The 17958-nt window shown below is 34.9% G+C and overlaps 1 protein-coding gene across 1 annotated transcript in view; it reads left to right on the forward strand.

Moving 5' to 3' along the window:
- The window catches only part of LOC137927405 (cytotoxic granule associated RNA binding protein TIA1), a 114226-nt gene that overhangs the window by 44404 nt on the left and 51864 nt on the right, over positions 1-17958 (forward strand). Inside the window, exon 2 of the mRNA XM_068771203.1 lies at positions 11353-11440. Coding sequence (XP_068627304.1) covers positions 11353-11440 — 88 coding nt within the window. The remainder of the gene's footprint in view (positions 1-11352; positions 11441-17958) is intronic.

The raw sequence follows: 17958 nt of genomic DNA on the forward strand, positions 1-17958 counted from the left end.
TATTTTAAACTGAAATTTCCTCGCAGTTATAGTGTGCACGATAGTGCTTGACGTACACGTGGTATTTGAGGACAGATAACTTGATATACACATCGTAATTAACAAAACGCACAAGATATATTTTAAGACAGACAGCTTGACTTTTGTCTATCTCTTCCATTCTGCTTCTGCCATTAATGTATGATAGGTGAGACGGGACAGGTTGTGTGACAAGACGCACAAGAGACATTGATAACAACTCTACATTTATCTACTTTTCTTCTCCTGTCATTGATTGAAATATACAAGAAATGAGGCTGTCAGAGCATGATTAACAAAACGCACAAGGTATTTTAGAACAGAAGCTTTGACGTTTGCTTATCTTTCTCGTCATGCCACAATCTAAAGTATGTGATTCATGAGACGGAATAGTGCAATTAATAAGACGCACAGGAGACATTAAGAACAACTCTACATTTATCTACATTTCTTCTCCTGTCATTGATTGAAATATACAAGAAATGAGGCTGTGAGGGCATGATTAACAAAACGCACAAGATATTTTAGAACAGAAGCTTTGACGTTTGCCTATCTTTCTCGTCATGCCACCATCTAAAGTATGTGATTGATGAGACGGAAGGGAGCAATTAAAAGGACATTAAGAACCACTCTACGTTTGACTACTTTCTTTCTCCTGTCATTGATTGAAATATACAAGAAATAAGACTGCGAGGGCATGATTAACAAAACGCACAAGGTATTTTAAAACAGAAGTTTTGACGTTTGCCTATCTTTCTCGTCATGCCACCATCTAAAGTATGTGATTAATGAGACGGGATAGCGAAATTAATAAGACGCACAAGAGATATTAATAACAACTCTACATTTATCTACTTTTCATCTCCTGTCATTGACTGAGATATGCAAGAAATGAAGCTGCGAGGACATGATTAACAAAACGCACAGGGTATTTTAGAACAGAAGCTTTGACGTTTGCCTATCTTTCTCGTCATGTCACCATCTAAAGCATGTGATTGATGAGACGGAATAGCGCAATTAATAAGACGCACATGAGACATTAAGAACAACTCTACGTTTGACTACTTTCTTTCTTCTGTCATTGACTAAGATATGTAAGAAAAGAGGCTGTGAGGGCATGATTAACAAAACGCACAAGGTATTTTAGAACAGAAGCTTTGACGTTTGCCTATCTTTCTCGTCATGCCACCATCTAAAATATGTGATTTATATGACGGAAGGGCACAATTAATAAGACGCACAGGAGACATTAAGAACAACTCTACATTTGACTACTTTCTTTCTTCTAGCGTTGATTGAAATATACAAGAAATGAGGCTGTGAGGACAAGATTAGCAAAACGCACAAGGTATTTAAGAACAGAAGTATTGACGTTTGCCTATCTTTCTTTTGCCACCATCTAAAGTATGTGATTGATGAGACGGGATAGCGCAATTAATAAGACGCACAAGAGACATTGATAAGAACTCCACATTTATCTACTTTTCTTCTCCTGTCATTTATTGAAATATACAAAAAATGTGGCTGTGAGGGCATGATTAACAAAACGCACAAGGTATTTTAAAACAGAAGTTTTGATGTTTGCCTATCTTTCTCGTCATGCCACCATCTAAAGCAGTGATTACCAAAGTGGTCTATATCGACCCCTAGGGGTCTATGACAACCTGCAAGGGGTCTACGCCAGCGAGAAAAAAATTGGGGGTCCCTGAAATGAAAATGGGGGTCAACAGACTGGACATCATTAGCCGAGGAGATTTAAGATTAACCCTTACAAAATTGACGCCAAATGTTGATAATTTATTATTAAAGCATCAGGTTCATCCTTCTCACTAAAAAATTGACTTATTGCTTATGTTATTTTATTTATAGTTTATTTTATGCTACGTATATTTTACAAAACAGATACAAAATTTTATTTTGAGAAGTTTTAATTTAAATTCAATTAATAAATGTATAAATTAACATGTGTTTTTACTTTAAGTTTTTAACACTAAACTTCACTACAGTTAAAAATTTACAGGAAATCAATATCAGGTAAGTAGGGGGTCTACCCAACACGGAAAAACATGGCAAGGGGTCTACGACACAAAAAAGTTTGGGGAACTCTGATCTAAAGCATGTGATTTATAAGACAGAAGGGCGCAATTAGCAAGACGCACATGAGACATTTAAGAACAGATGGCTTGAAGTGTGTCTATCTCCAATCCTAGCGCTCGTTACTTATACTTTGGCACCCACTACTAGGTACAGGACCTACTCCAAAGGCTGCTACTGTTACTGTTCTTGCGTTGCCAGGCTTTGACGGCTTCCCGAAACCTTAACTATATCGTATATCCACCTAAAGGAGACTTACATATATCACGCTCGGGTGAATATATTATTCATGGTAAATATCATTTCAAATAGATTACATATCTCATTAATATTTGCTTTAAGTACATAGGTAATTAATCTTCTAGAGATTTCTAGAAGTCAGCTAGAGTATAAGGATGAAGAATATTCTCGAAGTTTCGCTGGGATTGAATTAAAAGTCAACGAAGCAGCTTGAAGAATTGCTCGTCTGAATTGTGAGGTTCTCTTGTGAAGACAACATGCCGGTAGATATAGTGAAGGAAGTCGCTGGAGAGATTTTTGGATTAGGCCTATGTCTATGAGCGCTTAGGTTGACGTGGTGGTGATATCGGTGATGATCAGGACCGGGGATAGAGACACTTTAAGCCGTCTGTTATAAATGTCGTGTGTTCTTTAATTGTGGCAGTCTTTGTGGGAGTCAAATACCTTTCATTTTTTTTAATGGCCCCCGCTATTGGAGGCCTCTCGTACCCCTAATTAGTTGTGATCAGGGTCTTTGTTTACAATTGAGTTTTTCAGATTTTTCATCTTTATTCTTCACTCACTGTCATTCTTCGCAATTTATTTTATTCTTATCTTATTTCCATCATAATATCGTTCATTTTGTTCTTTCATTCCTTCTTGCTTTCATCGCCTTCCTTCCATCATATTATTACTCTTAGATGGCTAGGTACATTTTTTATACTTTATTTTATTATTGACTTATTCTATTTTTTTTATCACAGTTTTCTTTGGGTTGTGCTTTCTTAATACATTACTACACTTTTCTTATTCAATTCTTCCTATTATTAATTGACTTGTTATTTTATGTGCAGTTTATTAGGTACCTATTTATCTATACTCTTTTGTTTATATTAACAGTGTCATTTACCACTCTACGAGCAAATTAATACCTTTCATTTGGGTGTTTGTCAACTGATATGATGATGAAAATGATGAACAGTTGTGTACAATAACAAGACGCAGAACTAACTGTGCAGATGCAACGGAAATGTTGCTGATTTTACATCTCCACACTTCCTGCGAGCCTTCGAGTTGAGCCAATACGGCCCCGAACAATCCTCTTAACGAATTACCAGGGACGTACTCAGGGGTTAAAGTTATTGCGTTTTTAAATCTCGGAAATGGACGGAATGGCGAAGTTTTTTTTTTCTCTTTTATTTTCCACTCGAGCGGTCGTTCTTTGAAGTGTTTTCATTCGCGGCCCGCGTTCAAATGCGTACAATTTTAACGTCGCCCCAGTTCCGCCCTGGCAAAAGAGCGGGGGGGATATAAAAACTTTGGGAGAGCGGAAATGGTGCGCTTATTGTTGTTCTTAGCTGCCAGTATTAAGTAATTGAAAATGAATGTTTTTTTTTTATTACGTAACAGTGACTGGGGAGTAGTAGAGTGTTCGTCTCGTAACTGGCATTAATTTGTTCATGGTGTTATTCAATTAGAAACATTTTTAAAACACGCTGTATAAAGTTTAACGATGATTTTATTTATTTTTTATTCTTTTATTGTAATCATAGGTGTAACAACAAGTGAGGTGAATTTGTTTATAAACTCTAAATTCTTCATGTAATCTTCCAAATAGATTTCATCACCTACAAAGTAATCACCGTCTGATGAAATATACTTTTGCCAACGCTTCTTCCAGTCCTCGTAGTAGGCAGAATAGTGTTTTTTCGGTAAAACCTCAATCGTGTGAAAACGGCGTCCCTGCATCAGCCTTTTCAGTTTGCTAAATAGCCAGAAGACACTTGGCTATATATATATACATATATATATGTTCTTTGTGAAGGTGTCGATGCTATTGCGCGTTACCTATTTTTAATGTGTTTATATTGTCAAACTACTAGCGCCATCTATTGGCACCAATTGAAACTACAGAGTTTTGACGTGTAATATACTTTTGGTGCTTTAATTATATAGGATTGCCACTGATCACAAAATAAGTTTTCATAGTATTGACAGCAGAGTTTTTTGCGTACCATAATACCACATTGCCATTGCCAACCCGCCTGCCCAACGTGGCGTTAATGGTATATCCTTCCATAGATATTTTCTGGGGAGGCATATATCTTACAGAGGGCTTTGGTCTAAAACGACGACGATATTTCAGAACGCTCCGGAATAAAAATATAGGACCTTTCTTACCTTATTTATCACTGGAAAGACTAAGTAGATATACAGGATGTTCGCTTATAAGTGTAAAACTTTTAGACGAATGAATGTATAGTTTAGTTGTCAGCAAAAAGTTTTCACATCTATTTCCAATCATTCTATATATAGTGAAGGTTGTGAAATATTTTAAATTATTTTTTTATGTAACTAAAATAACATAATTTTGGAAACGCCATTGTGACAATGAATGACGTATATATTCAATAATGTACTCATACTATATGCTAGAGATGTCAAAATATATTGGATTTCTATCTCAATTAATTCAATATCCGATATCCGTTACATATCCGATATTGGTAACATCACTATTACATATCTCAGGTGTACTTTAAGTCGCTATAAGCACAATAAGCGAACTTTAACTGAAAACCTTTAACGTGGCCAAATAGAAAACAAACTCTCAATGTTAACCGATAAAGTTGAAATTCCTTTGTAATTTAATCTCCCAGAGGTGCAAAACCGTCGGTCGGAAATTTTCGTAATAAAATTGACAAGCGAACCGTGAAATTTCCCAAGCGTGGAGCACCGCCATTGGTCGAGCTATCGTATTGTTTTTTTTTTTAATTTTTTTCCGTTCGCCAAAGTTTACATATCGTTATAAGGGTGTTCGGTTTTCTATTTGGAAAAACGTTTGAAGGAAATTTTTTTTTTACATCCCTTTCACGCACGGTCGATTTCGAATCGGTTTTAAAAGTTTTATTTTATATATTCGATATGAACACGCACGAATGTTTCTGATCAATAAATCAAGCTTTTTGAGTAGAGTTCATATTGTTTTTTATGTGGACCAAAATTGACAAAAGTCGGGAAATGTCTTTCATATATAATGAATCTAAAAAATATAAAAAGGAATGTAACAAACACTGTTCAAAGAGAACTATAAAATGTTTCTGTTAGATGTTCAGTTATGTTTTAAAAAAACTATATGTCGTTTCCCCGTCGTTGCTCATCGTTTTTTCTTCCGGATGTCTTCTATTCTATGCTATGAGGATCCCTCATACCCCTATCTATTGTATGACATGGGCCTTATTTTTATTTAATAGTTTTTTCATGTAATATTTTTATTTTCACTCTCTTCTATCGTTCCTCCTATGATCTTTCATTCTTTTATTTCCTTTCTTTCTCTTTCATATCTATTTTCACTTTTATCCGATACCATTCTTTCTCCTCATACCTTAACTATTACATTTTTGATCTATTCTAAGTATACATTTGTAGGACTAAAAATAGAATAAGAAAAATGTAGTAATGTATTAAGAAAGCACAACCCAAAGAAAACTGTGATAAAAATGAAATAAATAGAATATGTAAATAATAAAAAAAAATGTACCTAGCCACCTAAGAGTAATAAGATGATGGAAGGAAGGCGATGAAAGCAAGAAGGAATGAAAGAACAAAATGAAAGATATTGTGATGGAAATAAGGTAAGAATAATTAAGAAGTATGACAGTGAGTGAAGAATAAAGATGAAAAATCTGAAAAACTTATTTGTAAACAAAGACCCTGATCCCAACTAATTAGGGGTACGAGAGGCCTACAATAGCGGTGGCCATTAAAAAAAAAGTATACATTATTATATATTACTAGCTGATCCCGCAAACGTTGTTTTGCAAACAAAAACTAAAGTTTTTAATTAACACATTAAAAATAAGGGTTGATCGTAGAGGGGTAAAAATTTAAGGTTGTGTGTATTTTTGTATGTTGTATCATAAAAAAATAAAAACAAAAAATTTTGTCTAAAATTTAAAAAAAAATATATAAGGGTGGACCACCCTTATCACTAAGGGGTATGGAAAATAGTAGCCGAAGATTTTATGTACTTATTTATTCATCTATTTTAACCCTTTTATTTACATTTTTTTAATTTCAGCTAAACTCTTGTTTCTATTTGTCACTTTTTCCACAAGGGTCTGCACATTTTAGGAACGCTGGTCTTGCTTTCTCGTTGTTGATTAGCGAAATCATAGAGTCATCTCTATTCTAATTGCCTAACCGGCATTCAGAGTCGACCCGTAGACCTCCGAATGTGGGAAATCGTTGTAGCCATAGGATGCCCACGGCTGGACATATGCTTTCATAAATCATAACTCAATCTTCACTAATATATACTACATTAAAAGATAATTGGTATAAAAGCTTTTAAGATATAAATGTAAAGCTTATTAGTTAGTAAAATGCATTAAAACTATTTTTAATCATCCTATATAAAAGAATGTTTATAAAATATCACAATAATATATATTCTCTCTAATAATGCGACTGGGTAATAATTTCTTGCAGTAATAAATCTAAATATGGTAAATTGTTTTTTAAAATATTATTATATCATATTTTTATTGCTTTCAATCAATGGTTTTAGAAATATAAACGTAATGATAATATAGTAACAAAAAGCGTTTAATAATTAAAAATGTATTTCGTCACATATTTAAATGACTTATTGTTTACTATCTATACCTGCAGAGTTTGTTCTGCCAAGAGTAACTGGCCTATCGTTTTCTAGCACATAAAATTAATTAATGTAAAATTTTTCATAGTGATTATTTTATACAGGATGATTGTAAATAGATGTATAAGCATTATACCTTATAAATGAGATACATTGACGCATTTAAAGTATTTACAGATATTTTATTAATCATATACATACATATTAATTTTTAAATATATTCAAAATCACTGTATGCATATATTATATACATTTAGTCGTAGTATATATATGTATATATATATACACAAATTCTTCTTACAAGACACAAGATTTTTTTTATGGCCCCCGCTATTGGGGGCCTCTCGTACCCATATCTTTGGTGGGACAGGGACTTTATTGGCAATTTAATTTTTTCACATAATTTTTAATTTTCTCTCTCTTCTTTCATACTTTATTTTCTCTTTCGGTATTATCTATCTTTCATGTTACATTTCTGCTTTCTTTCCCTTTTGCTCTATTCATCTAACATTCTTTCCCTTTTTCTTTTTACATTTTTATTACTTATATCCTATAATTATTTTCTAACACAATTTTATGTATCATTTTGGTTCTATTTTGTCTTTTTTTTATCTATTTATTTACTGTGTTTGCTTTTTGTTTATTTCTATCGCACTTTTTGAGATTTTTTTGCAGAGGGATACGAATGACTGTTTATCTTTTCCGCCTATCAGGGAGGCTATTGACTCCTCCCTGATTTTAACACCAGACCGACACTCGAATTCGAGCCGGAGTCCCCCGAATAGGGGACACTGGGCCACAAGGTGGATCACGGTCTGGTCCACGCCCGGTTCACAGAAGCACGATTTCTAGAAAGTTCGATCTAAATGACGTCATTCGCTTTAACACGTTGAACGCCATGGCGGACACCATGTGTCCTACAGCATACTGTCCCCTGGGGTCACACCATTAAATCTAAAATCGTCAAAAAATCGCCAAGGTGTTTTTTTGCAAATATTGAATGAAACGAAAATAAAATTGTTACATAAATAAAAACACATGCTACGGCGTAGCATAATAAGGCTGTGCAGGCTTTATTTTAGTTGTAGATTAGCCCGCAGCAATAACTAGCCTAATGAGCACGGTACCTGACCTCATCACGCGTAGATCCGGGGCCTGCATTATGTATCCCGTAGCGACCTACTTCCTACACGATACGAGCTTACAATTTTTTTATTAATTTTCTGTTGTCCACGCAAAAATCAACCTTATGTCTACGGATCGGTAACGATACTATCGATACGATATATAGTGTAAAGCTTGTTATATCTTTAGTAAGATACTATCTGTATAGTGTTGTTATATCTTTAGTAAGAAAAGGACCAATATTTAGCCACTTCCGCACATGCAGGGGTAGTCGTGCAACAAAGTGCACCGCCATAACCAAGCATAACGAGTGCTTGTCGCTACTCCCCTTGTACCTCAATAAAAGCCAAGAGGCGTCCCAAAGACTTACTGCTCACATCACAGGGTTCTCACTGTAACAATGCATGCGCTAACCAGACAGCACCAGCAACCACTGCACCTGCCACATTCCCCACAGAACGCAGCTACTCATCACGCCACAACACCCGTTCGTTATGAAAATATAAAAAGAAAAGAGGAATGAATGAAAGGTGATACAGAGCAAAGGGAAAGACAGCAGAATTGTGGCATGAAAGAATAGACCGAAAGACAATGTGAAGTATGAAAGAAGAGAAAGTAAATAATGAAAAGTTATGTGAATAATTAAAATTGCCCGTAAAGTCCCTGTCCCACAATAGGGGGTACGAGAGGCCCCCAATAGCGAGGGACAAATAAGAAAAATAAAAAAAAACACCCGTTCTTAGGGGGCAGCCGCCAGCTCTCTAACCACGAACATCGTGGGCGAACTGAGGTTGGATCCGGATCCATCCTTGGCTCGCCTGTGATCAACGCTGTCGTCCCAAGAATGCACAACATCAACACTACACAGCTCTACTCTGGTAGAGCGGTTCACTACGTGCGAATGTCATCAACTGGAACGCGTCTGTCCAGCTTCTGTTTAAGTTCAAGGAACCTTTCTCCGTGAACTCAGTTCCAATGAAACCATAAAAGCCTCCGGGCTGACAGCATCAATTTCAACCGAGACCAAGTACAAGTAAACCGAGAACAAGTAAACTTTATTTAACATTTTTTTTAATCAATAGAAGCTTTCTGAACTTTATATGATCGTATTATAAATCCATATATAATTCAATAAATCTGAAATGTACAATTCTTTATGTTCTTATATGCAATTAAATTTGTTACATTTTCATCCATAATCACTCAGAGAAACGTGAAGCTACCAACAAACCGCTTACTTTTAAAACGATACATAGCAGGATTTTGACTTTTTTCGAAATATAAAGAGGGGAGAATTCATACCTTACAACGCCCTCTATCGTCCCCCGGATCTCACCTGTCTGAATATTTTATCACTCGAGTTTAATTGACACAGATCTGTTTAAGGGGGTTGAAGTGGCGAAATATATAGCTTGTCTTTCGATGCCAACATCATTGTATACAGGATGATTTATAAGTGTAAATCACCTATTTCCAATCACACTGTTTAATGTGATCACTCTGAAATATGTTACATTAATTTATTTCTCAAATTGTAATGCGGCAATAATTTATGTCTGTATATAAGATACAGGCATAGATCAACAATAACTAATATATTTCATGGAATCAGGCGTTATTTTGCGGAAGTCCATCCTAAGTAGAAAAGGACCAATATTTAGCCACTTTCGCACATGCGGTCGTAGTCGTGCAACAAAGTGCACCACCCGCCAGCCCGCTGATAAATGCGCATGCGGCAAACAATGCGACGGTAATGGTAATTCGCATTCTTACTTAACAATAATTAATTCTGTAAATGATTTTATTAATTTATTTTCGTTACGATTTTTAATACTTCTGAAACTAATGATTTTTTTGTAAGGTTGTATCATTTATTGACAACAAGTGTGCAAAACCTCCCTTCATCACAATTATCCTGTATATTTTATGTCAACCCCCCTCCCTGTATAGGGGGTGTATATCGTATTTTTCTTCAACAAAACGCAAGATGACAGTTAAAATTCAATAATCGGTATAGGGGTGAATAAAGGCTCTTTTTAATTTGAAGCTTCGATGTTATAGAAATATTATATGATACATTGAAAATAGAATTTGAAAACCGCAGTATGATAGCGTATTAATAAAAATAAAAATTGACTTTACCAACAAAAAAACATCTGCTTTTTGAACTTTTAAAATAAAAATTTCGTTTAACATATTTTTAGTTTGTGTCAAAACTAATTTTTTTACAATTATTTTGGACCTATTTCTTATGTACCTGACCATTTTGACTGGATGAAATGAAGGAGAAAAGGAGAAACTTGCAACAGAGGTTTGGCATGTTAATTGGCAGAATATATCACGACTAAGGCCCTAAAACGTCAACATATTATTGCCAAAACCACGTATCTGCAAAATCAATGTAGAAAGATTCCATATAGTTGACAGACGAACTTCGTTAAAGTCATTATAAACAGCAGTCCGCTTCTAATTGGTTAAATTAAAAATATATGAGTACATCATACGTCCAGCTGTGAGCATATTATAGCTGAAATTATAATAAACAACAGTTGATATATATAATTCGTACGTACAAACTGTATGTCTGTCAAACAGTACTGCTGTTTGCTTATAATGCAATCAGCGCCATCTAGTGACATAAACATGAACTTCAAATGTTGCTGACAATTGTAAAATGTTGATAAAAGTAAATTAAAAAGGTTTATCGTGGTAGCCCAGCGGTGGAGGATCATATGTTCGATTCCTAGGATACAACCTTATATAATTCACACTTTTTTCATCACTGGCCACTACGATTACAATATTAATGAAAAACGATTCTCGCGCGTTCGAATTCAAATTTCGAACGCCGATTTGAATTCGGACGCCATCAGTGATGCGCTTGCAGTCGTTGTGTTAGGTCGTGTTAACTTTAAATACTCTTGTCAAAAACTCTTGGCTATATTTTTCCTCGACAATGTGCTTTGGTAATAAATCTATATATACTTCATCGAAGAAAGTGCAGATACGTACTCCGACATCCTCTGCTCATAAAGAAGTACCCAGAAGATGGGCAGCAGCGTCCTCTGCGTACCATAATACCACACTGCGATCACCACCATGCACAGCCTGGTGATTATGGTATATCACTCCATATATATCTTTGGGGGAGGAAGCTTTCCAGTGGTCGTCTTTAGTCTGATGCAATTGTTATTTATTTATTTATTTTTCACTACAATTTCCGTTTTTTTTTTCAGAACACTACCACATCTTCGTCGGAGACCTAAGTCCAGAAATTGAAACACAAAGCCTTCGAGATGCTTTCGCTCCTTTTGGAGAAATATCGTAAGTTAATTTTATACTTTTATTATGACATTATTTTTTTTATATACTGACAATTAATTGTGAACAAATGTTATATATACAAATAAATACAATTTGAGTGCCTGTTTATAATATTAAAATAACCGCTTTTTAAACTACGCATATGTATATATATATGTACGGTAAGTATACCATAAAAATATTTTTTTAATTTTTGTCTGTATATCTGTTTTTCGGATTAATCTCTGAAATGGCTAGACCGATTTTGACGAACCTTATACTGGCAGTTAGATGATGTAATAAGAAGTAACTTAGGCTTATATTTTAGAGATTTTCTTACAGAAAAAAATTGAAATATTTTTTTTTTTACTTAAATTCTACGCGAACGAAGTCGCGAGCACTGCTAGTCGTAGATAAAATAAATCAACGATGTTCAAATTGAACCAAATGACAATTCAATACGGAACCCTATTGGATTTAAAGAATTTATTCATATAAAACTTATGCTAAGTTATTGAAAATTATATAAAATATGTTACATTGTATTTATTTTTAAAATCGAACGGAGGAATACTCTTCATAAAAGAATACACACATGTTTTTAAATATTACAAAATTTTTATATTTCTTCAAATCATTTAACGGAATTATATGAACACAACATCTGTTGGAATAATATAGACCAGGGGTAACCAAACTGCGGGTCTTTGAACGATTATTTTTGGCTCCGATTGATTGTCGAATTATTTTAATATTTAAAATTATATAACCCATGTCAGCTGCTGGGAAATCGAAACATTACTAGCGTGAATAATTATTATTATTATTCCAGTATAGAATTAGCGAAATCCAAACACCGATCGTAATTAACTAACCGGCGTCTTAAGTATTGTTAGGAGTGCTGTCATATACGTGTGCATATATCTAACTTCAATAGACATATTTTGTACTTTTGTCGTATAATTTCAATAAATATGATTTTTGTAAATAAAAATATTCGTTTGTATGTTTTAAATGCGTAATAAATTGCGGCTGAAAAATTTCAAATTTCGAACAATGGCTCGAACTGTCAAGGAGCTTGGCCACCCTTTGTTCAAACATTTGCGCGGCGTGTGTGTGAACAAAAATGTCAACAGATAATATATTATTAATTTATATCAGAATTTTATAAAATTTTGTTTATGTCTATATCTAATATATAAAATTCTCGTGTCACGGTGTTCGAACTTGAACTCCTCTGAAACGGCTTGACTGATTTTTACCAAATTTATTATGCGTATTCAGTAGGTCTGAGAATCGGCTACTATCTATTTTCTATACCCCTAAGTGATAAAGGTTGTTCACACTTAAAATTTTTTTTAACGAAATTTTTTGTTTTTATTTTTTTATGATACAGCATACAAGAATACATACAACCATAAATTTTCACCCCTCTACGATCAACCCTTATTTTTTATTTGTAAATTTAAATATCATTTTTTTTGCAAAACATCGTTTGCGGGATTAGCTAGTGTATATATATAATTATCTGTATATATATTTAAATGTCATTATCTATGTTGTTATACATATTATATATATAATTATCTGCGGTATGTCTGTTTCTACAGAGTACGCCAATTCGTTAAAATTTAAAACTGACAACCCGAGCAAACACAAACCGCGCGGGACGCGAGGAGGGGTTATGCCGCGCGGTCGTTTCTCAGAAATTTATTCGCATTGGATCGCTTAGCGGATGGCGATGCGTTTATTGTTTTAAATTATTTTTTTTTTATTACTGTAAAACGCTTATTGCGTGTTAAATACGATTTATGCAATTCACGGTAGTGCCAGTGTTTCTTAAATAAAGAAATTGGTGAAGTAATACCAAGAAATATATAGCAATGATATATTTTTTTAAATTAAATCCTGGTAAATATCCATATATAGTAAAGTAAATTTTAAAACATATTAAATAGTTTTTTTATGTTAGACCTACCCTGTGTAAATGAATTGCTAGATGTCGCATTAAATTTTCAGAAAACAATTCATTTTGTATCCTTTATTTACACTTATATCTAGTTAAAATCTAAACATACTAATGTAGTAATTAATACATATATGTATATGTGATTATTTATTACTACTATACATAAATATATATGTTTATTTATATGTTAAGAGTTTACTTTTTTGCAATGTCATGTTGCGTCGCTCAAATTACATCCCCCCCCCCCCCCCTAAATTGTAAAATTCCGGTTTATGACTGTCTACATCCAGTGTCTTCCGAATTTAACAAGTTCATATATACCTCCGGAACCTTAAGGCTTCGACATCTGTTCTGCTCTCTATCTTCCCCCTGTCACTGTTCTCTTACCTGCTGGACTATTACGGTTACTTTCATCCGTCTCCGGATATTCCTATTCCTGATACGACATCGCGGATAAATGTGCCTATAAAAAATTCTGTAACAAAATGTACAAATGTAACTCTTCACAGTTCCACTCTATTTTAAAATTCAAAAAGAATATTAACATTCGAACGATATCGAGTATATATGAATATTCATATCGAGATAAATTCGAATTTTAATATCGACTGTTTTAAAAGTACAATTGAAGTGTGATAAAAGAATTTTTATTAGCGATTTTTTATGCTTTTAAATATCCCGCTATGAAGAGTTCTAAGAATACACGTGTGTATGTAGTCAAACTGTCGCTTAACGAAGTATGAACTAAGTTAACACGTTCACTGCGGGCCCAATTTTGAAGAACTTTCAGCTGGTGCGGCTGAGGTCGAATCAGCCTCAAGCTGAACTTCCTAGTAGTGCGGTTGAGGCCTTTTCTGCCTCATGTTCATCAATATTTTTTTACAATATTGAGTCAATGCTTCGCAGACATAAAGAAAGCTATATTTGTCTTTGTCATACCTCATACGGTTGAGTGTAAACAGCCGCCGCACTAGAGAGAAAACACGAGTTTTACGCGCCGCGCCAGTGCAAAGTCTACCATGAGGTTGAATCGACCTCAAGCCGCAGTGAACGTGTTAAGAAGAAAAATATCCTTAGCTTAAAGTAACCTATATAGCCTACCAGATTGACAGGTTGAAGTGGCAGCAACTTGGTCACATAGCTCACAGCAGGGGCGGCTTAACCAATAGTTCGGGTCCTACCGCAGCTCCCGAGAGAAAAGAGCTTTTTACACCAAAAAAAGCGCGCTCTTACCCCGAACGCACTGAAACTAGAAATTTAAAAATCATACAAAATCTGGATTTATGTGAAATTAGTGAATACAGTGCTTAAACGCTAAAACAAACAAGTGAAAACTCTGCACAGGAACTGTGGCGACGTGGGCCTACTCAAGGCTTATCGTTTGACCTATCGAACGTATTTTTAAGGCCAGGACTGGAGGAGCTGCAGCCAAGATAAGTAAAATCCAATTGCAAAAATCAACAAAGTCTAATTGGAATTGCGACAGTTGCAATTTGCTAGTACCAGGAGTCATTTTGGTTCCGTGGTTGACGAAGGGAGCAGCCAGGAGCTACCTTGGGACATAGGATTAAGAAGGTAGCCGCCGAGAATTTATCTTCAAAAATACAATAATTAAGTGGTGGATAGATAAGGAAAGCCGTCACGAACGAGTGGAAGGAGAGGTCCCCAACAGCGGGGGCCAAAAAAAAGAAAAGAAAAAAAAAACCTATAGTGCAGGGTGTGCAATGCACACGGACGGCGCCGTCTCAGGTGCGCTCCTTGAGACAGCTAAGAGCATCGTCTTGGAATCTATCGCAGTTCGAATTCTAAACTAAGCATAAAAAGGTAACCAAGGTTCCAAATTAAGCGGTAGTTTCGCAACACAGATGTGCTACAAGCAAAAAACAATGAGTGTTATTCTGCCGTCACAAGAAGAAAGGCTGTAACTAATACCACACTATAAGCTATACCTACTTATAAAATAGCTTGTTGGAATATGAAAACACTTTCTTGTTACGACGGCAATGTTAATAGTTATAGTCGGCGGAGGGGGGGGCAGGGTTAGGCCTAGGGGGCGCCAGGGTTTCATTGCACACGGGCGCTACACGAGCTAGAGCCGCCCCTGGCGAAGCAAACGGAGTGTAAGCCGTCAACGCTGGTATATACGGAACTCCACCCTCGCGTCTCTCATCTCGTGAGATTCGCCAAAATGATCAGGTGGCCATCTCTCCACCAGCGCTCAGGCCCCAGTAGATTTAAATATCGGATAGCTAGCGATAGATCTAAGCCTGAGAAGAAGGCTCAAGACCACCCCTCAGAGCAATGGAGAGGGCTATACTCCGAGTTTCACTGCGATATCGAATCATAAATAGATAAATGCACAGAAGAACCAAAACCAAAATATCCACCGAAATGTCAATGTACATACGCCAGGGCAGTGAAGAGTAAAGGAATTGTTCCGGCGTCCGGGAAGACATTCTCAAACGTGGTCAGCGCCAAGAACATAACGAAATGGATATATGTGACCTGGTCAGCCAACACAATATGTTGCCATGGTTGTGCGTCGATAAAGGTGTTGCCATGTGCAATGGCTTGATAGTAGTTAATATATATATATAGTTAATAGTCTCTTTTACTTCTTTTAATTATTTGACAATCCTCAACACACAGACACGATTCATTATTAGTTAAAATTAAATTTAAATGAATAATGGTGGGATCTGCTGAACGACCAAGATTACCAGCGTTGCCCGAATTTCTTGTCTGAAGTTGCCTTTCGTCGTGGCGATCTTTCAGATGTCTATCATCGGCTGAAAGGATTAAGAAATTCAGCATGTATATCAACATTGAAAAACAAAGCCTTTGTTAAAAAAAATCTATAAATAAGACTTTAACCCTTCTTTGCATGATTTTTACTATTTTTTTAAAATAAATCATGGTGATGTAATTAATGCTCTAGATTAAAGGAAAAATATTTAAAAAAATCCTAGTGTGAATAAAAATATGTATTATGTAAAAAACAATATGATGGAAATTTACATCATCATGCAGTTTCACATATTTAGCCCGGTACTAAATAAATAAAAAAAGTTGTTTACTTAGTCTTCTTCATTCTTAGTGATAATTCAAAAAACAATAATTATTTTATTTAAGCACCAATTGACGCCACATTTATTACACGAAATTGTAGAATAGCCTTTACATTTGGGAAATTTGCACCGGGGTGACCCACCTACTTTTGGTCAATGTTCAGCACCATCTTTTCTTATGTCTTTTGGAGGTGGTGGAGCTGGAGAACCTTTTCTTTTTTTGATTGTAATTCTTCTTCTAGTACACTGGTACCAGGACGCCCTCTTTTAGCTGCTTTGGTGGTTCCTTTGTTGCATAGCACAAAGGACAATTCATTTCTGAATTGGCCCATTGTAAGCAGACTCTTTTTAGGTTCATCACTTTCTTGAGCATTTTTTTTATAAACAATCCAAGAGTTTATAATAGCAAGATCAAATAGATTAAAAAAAATACGCAAATACCACTTTTTAGACCCCATTTTAATATGATTTCTGCCCAAAAAGCTATCCATAAGATCTACTCCTCCCATATGTTTATTGTGTTCTTGGACAATAAACGGACAAGTAATATCAGTATGTATACCAGTATGATCTTGTGCTAGGAAATTTGATTACTGGCATGTATAATAATATACCAAAGAACTTATACAAATCATATTCTGTATATGATATAGATGAACTGGGATTACTCTGTTTTTTATATAAATTTAGAGATAAAATGGTTAAAACATTGATATGGAGTTTCTAGGTGTGATAGACCACCTGAAGCAGCAGAACTCCCCAAGAAAGTAATTTTATCTGTGTCACACACCAGATTCCTTTTTTTCCAAATCAAGTTTCTTTTGTCAAATGGAAAACTGGATGAAGACTGCAAATTAGATGAATTTGATGTGTGAGAGGGTTCTTGATCGTCTGGTTTTACAAGAGGAGGTTCAACATCAGCAGTTTCATCCACATCGTCATCATCATTCTCCTCCTGCAACACTTATAATTTCATCAGCATCGTGGTTTTCATCATCGGAATCTTGGTCATTAAGACCATCTTCTGAGAGCCAACCGCCTTATAACTTACAAAGATAATCTGCAATATCTCTTTCATTCAAGTTTCCCCAAAAAACAACATAAAATAAACATTTACAAAAAAAAATTCCCATACATTACAAGTGAAGTTACTGCATAGTGATGTAAATTTCTATCACAACGTTTTAAGAAATTCATTTATAGTTTTTTGATTTAAATTGTACATAAAATAACAAAAACATGAAAACAAACCTTTTTTCCACTCATTTTCATTTTTTATTGTATTTTATATCTCCGTTTATTTCCATAAAACAATTTAAAATCTCGCTCCTTTCTTCCAGTCTCAACAAACAGCAGCATAACAAGTTCTAGGTCTGGTAATTCACAGTGACCTTTGCTATTTTTCGACAACCGCGTTTTGTTGTACGCAATAGTCGCTTAAAAAGTTGCGAGCAACAACAAATTTACGTTACAAGGGTTTTGAGTATCTTTTTTTTTTGACT

This window comes from Battus philenor, unplaced genomic scaffold (assembly GCF_028537555.1).
Source record: "Battus philenor isolate CCGP_79_NKW_IND1 unplaced genomic scaffold, ilBatPhil1.0.hap1 SCAF_30, whole genome shotgun sequence".
Taxonomy (NCBI): Eukaryota; Metazoa; Arthropoda; class Insecta; order Lepidoptera; family Papilionidae; genus Battus; species Battus philenor.